Raw genomic sequence first — 12,223 nt, 5'->3', positions numbered from 1 at the left:
AAGTTTTGAATGTTTTATATCTATTTGAATGTTTTTAAATTGCTGAATAAAATAACTTTTCTAATAAAATAAATGGGTGTATATATATATATATATATATATATAAATAAATAAGTTTTGAATGTTTTATATCTATTTGAATGTTTTTAAATTGCTGAATAAAATAACTTTTCTAATAAAATAAAAGCACATATGGGACACAATTATAGCTTACTGGATTTAACTGTGAGAAAACGCCCAGTTAAGCTAAGATATCGTATCAATAGCCTATCAGTAATATCTTAAAATATTATGATTAATATTATTTTTAATATTGTATTCAAATATATTCATGCAATGTAAAATTGTATGTAAGAATATAATAAATTCATATTAAAATATAAAAACGTGCAATAAATTACGTGGGAAAAAATACTTTATTTAGGCTACTTATATTCACGATTAATAGGCTATATCCGACAAACTAGCTAATAAAACACTCAAAATAATGTCTGGCGATAAAAACATCGAAAAGTTGTCCACAAATTGGACGATCCCGTGCAAGTTACCACCGTCTATTTTCGCTCGATTAGTTTCTCTAACCTAGATCATCGGATTCTCGATAGCCTCCGTCCATGTTAACGTCAATATACCAGAATGAACTGATAATGCCATGCTGCAATATTCATATCCTCTAATTGCGTGAGCGAAATTATCACACAATTAATTAAACACGGTTCCCATTTCCAATTGACCACACGGCACCGTAGGAATCCTAATTAATTATAATTAAATTAAGGGGACTCCATCCAGCGCAGCATTGATTTGAGGTAAAGCCGCTGAAAGTTGAATTCAGAAGCGCCTGTAATGACTCCAGACATGATGGCGATGGGGGCCGGGCTGAGGTGGCCGTGTATAAATAGTGTGATCTGAAAAACACAAGACAGAACAGCAGGAGTGATCTAACCCGTCTACACGCAAACATATCGCCCAATTCACTGTTGAGCAGACAAAAAAAGATTCGCGTTAGATACATTTTAAAGTGGATTTCTGTAATCAGCCATGGAAGAACTCACGGCGTTCGTGTCGAAATCCTTCGATCAGAAAACCAAGGAGAGCAGCAAAGAGAGCATCACGTACAGGGAAGTTTTGGAGAGTGGTTTAGCCCGAGCCAGAGAGCTGGGAAACTCGGACACCAACCTTCAGGAGATTACAGAAACCAACAACAACCATTGTCCGGTACACCTTTACAAGGAGCACGCAGAGCTGGAAAAGGAGAAACTGAAGGAGTTTAACGTGACACGGGCTACTGACGGTGAGTTACACTTACGCAAAGTGTAATAGCCTAATGTTTCTCGCTGCAGACGCGTTTACAATTAGATGTTCGCGCGAGACCGCGTTTTGACGTTGTTGAAATATCTATATAATCTGAGTAACTGTACATTGAGGTCATTTTCATTATCTTAAAGAGAGATTTTGATCGTCCTGAGAGGCTAACTAGCATGCGAGTGGAGAAATGCAAGCTGTATTCAGCTGATGCAATGGGCACTTGTTCGTTGTGTGCCGTGTAGAGAACTGTTTTCTTTTGTAAAAGAACAGAAATACACGATAGGCAATTTTAAGTAAAAGAATCACAATAAATGTATAAAAAGAGAAGTCTGTACTCACATTTGAGGAATTACAGTCAAAACAATAGGCCCTTGTCGAATTTGAAAGGACGATCTATCAATTTATTCCTGAGCGTTCCTTAAATTGCCAGGAAATGAGTACAGACATTTATTTTCTCTTTACGTACAACACTTGTGTAAATAAAGAGTAAAAAAGGTTGTTATTTGAAACAGAACCATATGGGTGATACCATTTTAAAAGTGAGATTTAATATAAAACGGGGCTCAAAACGGGTTTGCTTCAGAAACTGTGAACAAAGACGTTTAACGACATTCATGGCAGGCCCATGACAGATTGTTTTGGAATACAACACCTCAATAATAATAATAATAATAATACATTTAAATTACATTGATAATATGGGCCTACATTAAAAGCAAAACAAAGACCAATTCACAGAATGTATAGAATAAATGATTGCAGTAAGACAAAGTTTTGTAAGTTTACATTTGATTTTCAAAACTTGCAAATAACACAGTTTACTGCTCTGGAATGAAGACTCAGTTCTATATAAATATATATATTTAAAAAAAAAGTGCAGAGCTGCATTAGCTCATTGCAAACTTCTAATGTTTCCTAATATCTCATAATGTAATTTTAGAACTACATAATAACCTAACCTTTTTATCCCTGTCCCTTAATTACACGAATCTGCCTGATTATACATAGAAAAAAATCGAGAACATTTACGTGTTGTGTTTAAAGTCATTTTTATTTGTAAAGCGACAATGCACGTTTCAAAGCAGCTGCAATTTCTTGCTATTCATCTTGGATTTCACCTAACAAAATTGTTTACATTTTTAATCTAAATTTGTAAAAAGTGTTCTCTGTTGACGTCGTATAATTAGATTTATTTAGTTCCCGATTCTTTTGACTTCTGAGCCGCCATCTCCAGTCTTTTAAACACTTGTGTAATAAATGAACGCTTTAAAAGAAGTAGGCTACTTTGTTGATGTGTTTATGTTGTATTTTCACAGGAATGTATGACTGCAAAGACAAGAAGGAGGATGTGAAATCAGAGGACGAGGACGCACAGAGTAAACTGAAGCAGAGACGGAGCAGGACAAATTTTACCTTGGAGCAGCTGAATGAACTGGAGCGCTTATTTGATGAGACGCATTACCCAGACGCCTTCATGCGGGAGGAGTTGAGTCAGAGGCTGGGGCTTTCAGAGGCCCGCGTGCAGGTAAGAGCCCATTCTTCCATACACTCCACGGATTCTTTTTATTCTTTTTTAAAATTCTACCACGAAGAAAAAAAAAAACTTGCACATTCTAAAAACAATTTTAGAACAGATAAAACATGCACATATTAAATATGACTATATTCAAATATTATTAATTTAAAAAACAGATGAATTTTTAAACGAATGCATCTCGAATGCACCTTTTAGTGGAAATGCAAATAAGCTGGATGCCAATTGAGGGTTCTGTGTAACTCATTTTGCATTGTTTTACGTACATGTTCTCGAAATAGTTTAAAGCAGGCCCGTGTGCGTGTGTGAAAAAACAAACCTTGCTCTATCAGCAAAACATATAGGCTAATAGAGAAAAATAATGTCCACGGAGATTATTCATAATGTTTATTGCTTTTACATTTAATATTATTATTAGCAAGATACTAAGTCTCCTATAATAGCGCTGCTGTGGTGTTTACTTAAATGTTTAACTTAATGTACATGTAAAATCAAAGGGTTTTAGTTAGCAGTTTGTAAAGTTAGAAATAATAGGCAATCTATTTACGAAGTACTCTAGGAATAGAGAAGTGCACTGGCAAGGGGGAAATAATCATATAAATAAAACAGAGTGAAAGTGTGATCGCTAGGCCTTCATTCCTCCTACACATTTGCTTAAGTAGGCTAGATTAAATTTGTATAACATACCACGCGCCTGAGATGTTTAACATTTGGAGATGGTTGTTCTGTTCACTCAAAGCATTTCTGTTATCTTTCGATTTATGCGGGTTCAGTTTCAGTGGTGGGTGTGGATACGAAATCGCCTTTTAGTTCCTGCAGCAGCAGCAGCAGCTATATTCAAAGGAAAACTTGCTTATGTGCTGCAGAAAAATCTAACCACATCATTAAAATTAATGAAGAGATTGAACCACTGCTGCAGGGGATACCTTCTTATGTCACTCACCTCATTTTCTCCAACCTTATCTTGGTAATATCTGCCATTGGCTTGATATACTGTTCCTATAAAAATGTATTAGGAATAATTCAATTCTGTCTTAACTCAGTGACATAGGCCGTTTTACAAAATGTAATGGGAAAATAAGTAACATTGTTTGCCAGTGTGACAGCTTGCAAGCACGACATTTTTGAATGTTTCAGAGGCGGAGGCGAAATCAGCTTAAAAGAGGAGAGCAAAGAATAGGTCAGAGCTGTGATTTGATGCAACCAAAAATTCATACCGCGTTAAAACGCCTCTGTATGATGCATCACAACGGCATTTTATGACTCGTATCACATTTCAAATTTCGCAGAAAATTAAACGCAATGGACGTGAGCTAGCCTAGTTGATATGGACCTGCTACTATACTGTTCTATAGAAGCCCCACGCCGACCAGCTGTCAAGAATCTAATTGAAAGTTATGAGACCTCAGTGAGGAGAAGGCAGTAATTCAATTACGACTAATATCTTTCGGTTTTTGGTGCAGGGCTAAATTAAATGTCATTATTCACTGTCTCTAATAAAAATCAAAAGGAAATCAGATTAGGGTATTTGTGAACCGCATCATTGAGTGGTCCTTAATGAAGAAATAACTGTCGAAACCAGTGTAGCTCACTTTCCCTATAGCATAGTGCTGGATAATTACAATCGATCAGAGATTGAAATATGATGCATTCATTGTGGCGCACTAAAAGTCACACATTGAATAGGCCTAATAATAATAATAATAATAATAATAATAATAATCTATAATGCAAAATCCGAGTGCCTTACAAAAAAAAACAGGTTGACAGACGTTTCCTTTTAAATTTTAATGAGCGAGTCTGAGAGTTGAAAAAGCAGCGCTAATAGCCTGATTTAACTGAACCGACCAAAGCGAGTAATGATGGAAAACTGTATAGCATAGTGTAAATTTACACTGTTCATAATTATTATTTCCCACATTTTCAAACACCTATGTGATGCAGCAAATTTATTTTATTGAAAAAATAATAATAAATTAAAAAAATAATAGGCCTCATCAGCGATGTAAAATTGTCAGTTAGTTTACATGGTGCTTTGACAAGAGCTTGTAGGCCTACGTTATTTCATATAAAGAAAGAAAATTAAAAAAAAAAACTTAAATGTAGACACAGCCAAAGAATACACCCAGAATTCATTGGTGTAGAAGATGAAAACTGCATTATTAATTATAGGAAGATTTGTCGAATAATGAATAACAGAATTCGCTTTTCCAATTGAAATTAAATAATAATCTAGACCGATTAACAGAGGCAACAGAGATCGGCGCTGTTTTTCTGTAATGTCGGTTGCATGGACAGATTAAATATAATTGATTTGCACATTTCTGCAATTTAATTTGTAATATAAAAAAGTAGTGAAAGGTGGTGAACACGATAAAGAATAACTTTTTTTCCTCTCTGATTTTAGGTATGGTTTCAGAACAGAAGAGCGAAATGCCGAAAACAGGAAAATCAAATGCATAAAGGTAAAAAAGCTTAAAATATTATTTCAATAAATAACCTAATTTTCCAAACTTTTTGTGATATTTTAATTTTTCTTATTTCATGCGTTTCTAAATTAATTAATAACGGGACATAACCCAAGCCAGAGTAGAACTGGGTGCTCGTGAGCCTGCAGCTCTTATGTGTCCTGCACGTGCTCACTGCACCGATAAGCCATTTTATAACCCATAACATTTTAAATGTAATATAACTGGTAAAATCATCTACATAAAAAATCATTATGACTAACTAATTTATTGTTTAATTTATTAACTGCTAATTTATTATTCTTTTCTATTCAGGTGTTATTTTGGGCACCGCGAGTCACCTGGACGCGTGCAGGGTCGCTCCTTACGTGAATATGGGCGCACTCAGAATGCCATTTCAACAGGTAGGCTAGGAATGACGAAGCTGATTTTTATTCCTTTTTATTGTGTTTCTTGTTATGTGCAAATGTGCAGTTCAGTCGACTAAATAAACGTCTCGCTCCGCGATATTAACCACCTAAAAGTAGCGGCCGTGAAATGTTTAGGCTTTGACAAACAATCTGATGTGACGCTAGTCTCCGTGCGTCGCGCGAAGGCCGCGAACCTTTCACCTCCGGGGCCCGATGAGAGACGAATGAGATAAGAGGGACCGAGAGACATTTCATCTGGTGGTGAAGAACTGTCTGCATCAGCCAGACGAGAGAGCAGCCATAATTAAGCTAATAGCACAGCGAGGGAACGGCAGATAAAAGAGATTATGAAAGAGAGGAATAACGCACTGATGCTTATTGGCACTGAGCAGCATTGGCAGGGCCTAGGCGTGAGGACTGCATACTGAACACCACAAATGTCCACCACCTGTTGTTCTGACTGCCCCTGTAGTGGGGTTGCACAGTCCAATTTGACTGATTTGTGGAGACACTGGAGCAAGGGGCTGCTTTAATTTTTATGAGTATTTTCACACAGTTAATTAAAATAAATGCAAGTGCCAGGCATCAAGTCAGAAGGCATGTGGTTAGAAATTGTGAGCAGCAAAGAAACTCAGATGAGACAGGTTGTATTCATACCTGATTATTTTCCAAAAATAACAGACTACCAAGTCTGACATTATTTATCCTCCTTTCAAAGCGATCTCCCTATGTTTCGTATTCACGTGGAAAACAGAAAAAAGAAGCATTGGTAAAACATTCTTTCCCGGTGTCAAAAACGTGTGCAGCTTGTCAGATGTTGTATTTTAGTTGGACTGCAAAATGTAAAGCTTTGAAATATGTATGATCCCTGTGCAAAGAAAGATACATGAGAAGAATACTAAAAAAGTATAAATAAAAATAAAAAAGAAAATAGAAAAGTCACTTTTTAAGTCAGCCGATGTCTAATTTTCACCTCATCTTACTGAAATAATTGCTAAGAATCTGCAACCTGATATTTTATGCTGCCTGCTTACATCTCCCCCCCCCCCAAGGAACCATGCGAATAAATATTTATACATATATGAGAATTAATATTTTGGGTGCAAAATTGTTTATTTATGCCATTGAATATATAATTAAGATTACATGATGTTGCAGCTTTTAGCGGTTGTATGGAAAGATTCAGTGTGGATCAAACTAATATGCGGAGATGTGAGATTTGCAACTGATGGAAGTTCTTTGACTAAGCTGTCTGAGCGCATTGCATAATGCAGCTCAAGATCAGATGAAAAAGAATGCACTGAGCGAGTGACTGTTTTCACTGAAATCACAGTTAGCGCAAGCCTTCGGAGGGGTGTCCGAGTCTGAAACCGCTCCTCGAGCTGACCCCGCGGCCGCTGACTAACTCCGTGTTTGTTTTTGCTCGCCCCGCAGGTCCAAGCTCAGTTACAGTTGGAGGGGGTCGGACACTCCCATCCTCACCTGCACCCACACCTCGCGGCCCACGCTCCCTATCTGATGTTCCCGCCCCCGCCCTTTGGATTACCAATCGCATCGCTGGCAGACTCGGCCTCTGCGGCGGCCGCCGTGGTAGCGGCTGCCAAGAGCAATAGCAAGAACTCCAGCATCGCTGACCTGCGACTCAAGGCAAGAAAACACGCCGAGGCGCTGGGACTCTGACCCCCATGGGCTTCTCTGCTGCTCTGAACTGATAATTGCTTCTAACACAAGACTAAGCCTGTGAAAAGGCCGTGACACTCACAGTTAAAACAAAACAAAATAAAAACAAAAGAGAAAAAAAGGGGTGTAAGGGGAGAGAATGAGAGCGAGAGAGAGAGAGAAAAAAAGTCACAAAAAAAACAGCTGCCAAAACAAACCACTTGTAGAGAAAGGTAATTAAATACCAATGAATCACCTTTTACTTTTCGCCCAACAGGCAGGACTTCTTGGAGGCCACTGGCTCAGCCCTTTCCAGGCACAGATCACAGCCCCAGGACCATACAAAAATGTCTGGATGTCTGTCTGAAAACCAGCGTTTAGGAGAGAAGACTTTTTAAAAAAGCAAAAAGGCAGACACAGAGTGAGGCTAGAGGTTGTGTTTTTATGGACAGACACTGAAACGTTGGAATCTCAACCTCAAAGTGAAAAGAAAGCGACGGCCATATTTGCCTCCTACCACTGTGCCGCTGCCTAGTGCACGTGCTCAATTGAAGGATAGACCTATTGGGGCTGGCCTCCATTGTAACTGACATACATCTATATTGATCACTGCCATGATAACCCTCCACTACAATTCATATCTAAAGCTGTTATTTGCATTTTTGATTTTTTGTTTTTCATTGTTTCACCTTTTACTTTTCGCCCAACAGGCAGGACTTCTTGGAGGCCACTGGCTCAGCCCTTTCCAGGCACAGATCACAGCCCCAGGACCATACAAAAATGTCTGGATGTCTGTCTGAAAACCAACTAGGAGAGAAGACTTTAAAAAGGCAGACACAGAGTGAGGCTAGAGGTTGTGTTTTTATGGACAGACACTGAAACGTTGGAATCTCAACCTCAAAGTGAAAAGAAAGCGACGGCCATATTTGCCTCCTACCACTGTGCCGCTGCCTAGTGCACGTGCTCAATTGAAGGATAGACCTATTGGGGCTGGCCTCCATTGTAACTGACATACATCTATATTGATCACTGCCATGATAACCCTCCACTACAATTCATATCTAAAGCTGTTATTTGCATTTTTGATTTTTTGTTTTTCATTGTTCATTCTGCTGTGGACAAAGACTGGAAACAGCAATAACATCAATGGTACAATCGCCTGGTTTTTAGTGGAATTCTTATGATTCTTTCTGTTTTGGGAGGAAATGTTGCGTTGCTGTTATTTCCTTCAGGGCATGTGTATGGACTTTAGCTTTCATTCTCATATTTTGTGCTCTCTTCTTTTTTATGTGATGTGTCCTGGAATAGAAGTGAACCTAGCTTTTGCACTTCAGGTCTTGTATTAAGGTTTTACGATGCTTAATGCAAGATATACTACTTTTATGTAAGGGGAAAACAAATTTGGCTTTCGTTTTGCTGAAATACATTGAAATTACTCGTTTTTGTTTGTTTCAAAAAGGATAAACAGTAACTGCAACTTTGTAATTTAACATTTTAAGAAACATCAGTTTAACTGAAATGCAATTATGTGCAGTTAAGTGCAATACTGTAAATATGGAAAACGTAATATAGCGTTTGATGTTTGCCAATTAAACAATGGTTTTTAAGTTGTTGGGTTTTTGGCACTGATGTCGATGTGTTGAAAGTTCTTCGCCACTAACACATCCTTAAAAGCTGTGTAAAAGATAATTTGCTAACTCATTTGCAACGTGCCATAACTCCCAGAAGTTCAATGGTATTCAAATATAATTTTTGTACACGTGCATTTAAAGAGATATTGATATCACTGAAAGCAGACAAGGAAGATTCTTTTGACACTGTACAAAAATGCTCTAGGGGTCCTGGGTCATAAACATGTCTGGTTTTTAACATAACAATAAATCAGCCAAAGACAACAATTTGATCGCATTAATAGAGGTAGAATTATTTAATTTAAAGCTCCAAAACCATTTTTTCAGCAACTGCATCCACAGTCTTTTTTCCCCATATAAACAAGATTTGTCTACAGTTTCCTGAATTTAATACAATAAGCTTAAGAATTTGTTACCAAGGTAACAAAAAACAGTATTATTTCCATGATCGTACCATGAAACAGTTTGCCAGTTCAGACATCAATTGCCTTTGAACTACGGTAGTAGATCTTGGTCAGGTCTACCTCTAAAAATAAACGCTACATTGTGGGCTGTTTTCGTTGTTCACCATTACGGTTGTTTAGGAATGTTTCTGTTTCTTTAATTGACGTCATAGGTGCTTTTATTTATTATTTTAACTGAAAGTTTATAAATGTTAAATAGTCGAATTTCAAGTGTACATATTTACATGGCTTTGCATTTATTTTTATATATTTTTTAAATGTTAACATTTGCAACAGTTTTGCGCGAACGTGTGACTGCAGTACATTTGTTTGACTAAAATGTAGCGTGTTTGAGTTTACAAACGTTTCAGGGATGGTGGATGAAACCATAAGACTTTTTGTTGAGATTTTCTTGATGCTCCAAGGAATTTGTTGTATCCCATCATATTGCATATGCAAGCATGCCCAAACATGATTCTCCATTGAGTTTTTTTGTTTTTGTTGTTTCACAAAAAAAAGAATGTACATCTTGTACAAGTAATCTATCAATAAAAGTTATAAATATTTGTAATAGAGTTTGTAAAACTTTGTGGCCCTCTACAATTTTATGAATAAAGGTTGCTCTGGTTCAGACACGTTCGTATATTAGATGTATACTTTTTTTTTCATTAAAATGATTACTACAAGACTCTTTATTGAGGAGCCACAATATATTATATCTGAAAAGCTAAAGGTTGTTTCAAATGAAATGAAAATGTTTTTCTAGCATGATAGAGCATCAACTAAAACACAAGCGTTTTTACCATCCAAATGTACTAGATGTTGATCCGTGAGGCTATTTAGACAAAATCATGCCTCTTTGTCATGTACGAGGTGCAATATGGATCTGTACCCGCCGTACATCTAAACTAACATCGCAGTCACATCTGTCTTTAGCAAGCCTTTTATGGATGGCTTGTTGCATCTGGAAACCCAAATCCAGATGTGTGTACACAAAGTAATTGCAGGCAACATAGTGGCTTTTTGTCTAAATCTCTTGGAGAAATTAGTCCAAATGGCGTCCTGTTGAGCAAGTACCCCCTAAAAGGTCGGAGCACGTTTAATTTGTAGCTTAGCACTCATACATCAAGATGGAGTGATATAGGCAGAGGCTGATACCCGCACATTTAGGCACTGACCTCTGGCTGGGGTCTGCTGGATGAAGCAGAACCTAACAGTATCCTTTTATGTGCTCTAATAATTGGCAACCTAGAACCGCCATCAATCAACCCACACAAAGTCATGGATTCTTTTTCAACATGCACAAACACACAAAAGGTATTTATATTGGCCGCAAGTCACAAATAAAGACAAGCAAGCAGCCTATGAAACCTTTTAATTAAAAGTAAACCAAACTAAACTTTTTTTTTATTATTGAATCAGTGTTATTGCTCAGATTAAAAGTGACGAAGTTTATTGCAGTGGTATGGCTGACAATACTAAAGCTGATGTACCTTTTAGTTTCAATAATAAAACATTGTTTATCGTAGCACTGGCATATAATGAAACAAACTTCAGAAAACACTTCCCAATTTTGTACATTTGAGGAAGAGGCACTTACTGTAACATCTAACAGCTCATGAGAGTGTTAGACCTTTTATAAAATGCTGAATTATATTCTACATAGGGCAATGAAATCATTTTGAAAAGGCATAAACATGGCTTATTCAAGCATATTCCCCATTGTGTGCCATTCCTGCTGAAACGACAAGAACTTAGATGCTACCATTTAGTTTCATGCGAGCCTTATCAACATCAGCCAAACTATACTGTATGTCCATGCATAACTTGTAAGTGCAAGGAAATGTTTACCTTTAATCTTTTCAACAAGACTCTAAAGAAGAAAGAAGAGGTGTTGGGAATTCTAGTTGGAAAAGTTCTAAGCATCCACATCAGGTCTTCAGGAGCTCGACTGCATTTTTAACTTTAAGATACGCAAACTTCAGTCTTTGACATCCTCTTTCATTAGCAATTGGCAAAATGAACAAGGAGCTGGGCTTCAGTGACTGGAAAACATTCATCTGTTCTCCCGCCGTAAATGTTCTCCTCCACTGCAAAATGAATAAAGTAAGTAACCTGGAACCTTGAGAACTTTTTTAATATTTGAATGTTTACAATACCTCATTTGAAAAGGTGTTGTGCTGAATTCAAGCAGATAAACATTGCAATGCAATGACAAAAACAAGTTCGTTTAGGTATATGAATTATATTAACTCAAAGGATTGACAATAGCTAACATCTTGAGATTGTACACTGCAAAATGTCACTGTGTGACGTGATTATAAAGCTGAGGTATTTCTACTGAATCAATGAAAATAATGCTATCAAACAGTTAAAGTAATCAAAAAACACATACAGATGCAAACTTTAAAAGCATGGAAGTGCTGGGTATAACTGAAAATATTAAAACAAGCTTTAAACAAAGAAATCTGTTCAAAGCGATTTTAATTCAAAAGTCACCAGTGAATTAAGTCTTAATATTGATTTGACCATGGAGACTTAAAGGAGAACTAAAGATTGTGAAACAGGCTGACAGCAATTTGTCCATCTGGGGCCATTTTTGTTTTTTCGAGCCATTAAATCTCAACCAATAAGCTAGCCGTTTTCTTGGTCTGGTATTGCTTTCTTATTCAGTCTAAATCTGTTGTATTTTGAAGTATCAAACTAAAACCCTACAGGACCTGCATCTAACAGAATAGTAAAGTAGCGAGAATCTACTTTAGGTGCCATT

The 12,223-nt window shown here is 37.0% G+C and overlaps 1 protein-coding gene across 1 annotated transcript; it reads left to right on the top strand.

Moving 5' to 3' along the window:
- Nucleotides 1-975: 975 nt before the first annotated feature.
- Nucleotides 976-8,021, top strand: LOC107673655 (short stature homeobox protein-like). Its single transcript, XM_016467343.1, has 6 exons — nucleotides 976-1,294; nucleotides 2,625-2,833; nucleotides 5,250-5,307; nucleotides 5,626-5,714; nucleotides 7,155-7,367; nucleotides 7,657-8,021. The coding sequence occupies exons 1-6, from the start codon at nucleotides 1,042-1,044 to the stop codon at nucleotides 7,744-7,746; spliced, it is 912 nt and encodes a 303-aa protein (XP_016322829.1). The 5' UTR covers nucleotides 976-1,041; the 3' UTR covers nucleotides 7,747-8,021.
- The last annotated feature ends 4,202 nt before the right edge of the window (nucleotides 8,022-12,223 follow it).

This window comes from Sinocyclocheilus anshuiensis, unplaced genomic scaffold (assembly GCF_001515605.1).
Source record: "Sinocyclocheilus anshuiensis isolate Anshui unplaced genomic scaffold, SAMN03320099.WGS_v1.1 scaffold628, whole genome shotgun sequence".
NCBI lineage: Eukaryota > Metazoa > Chordata > Actinopteri > Cypriniformes > Cyprinidae > Sinocyclocheilus > Sinocyclocheilus anshuiensis.
Note: the sequence above shows the minus strand (reverse complement) of the source record. Positions and strands in the feature narration are given on the sequence as shown.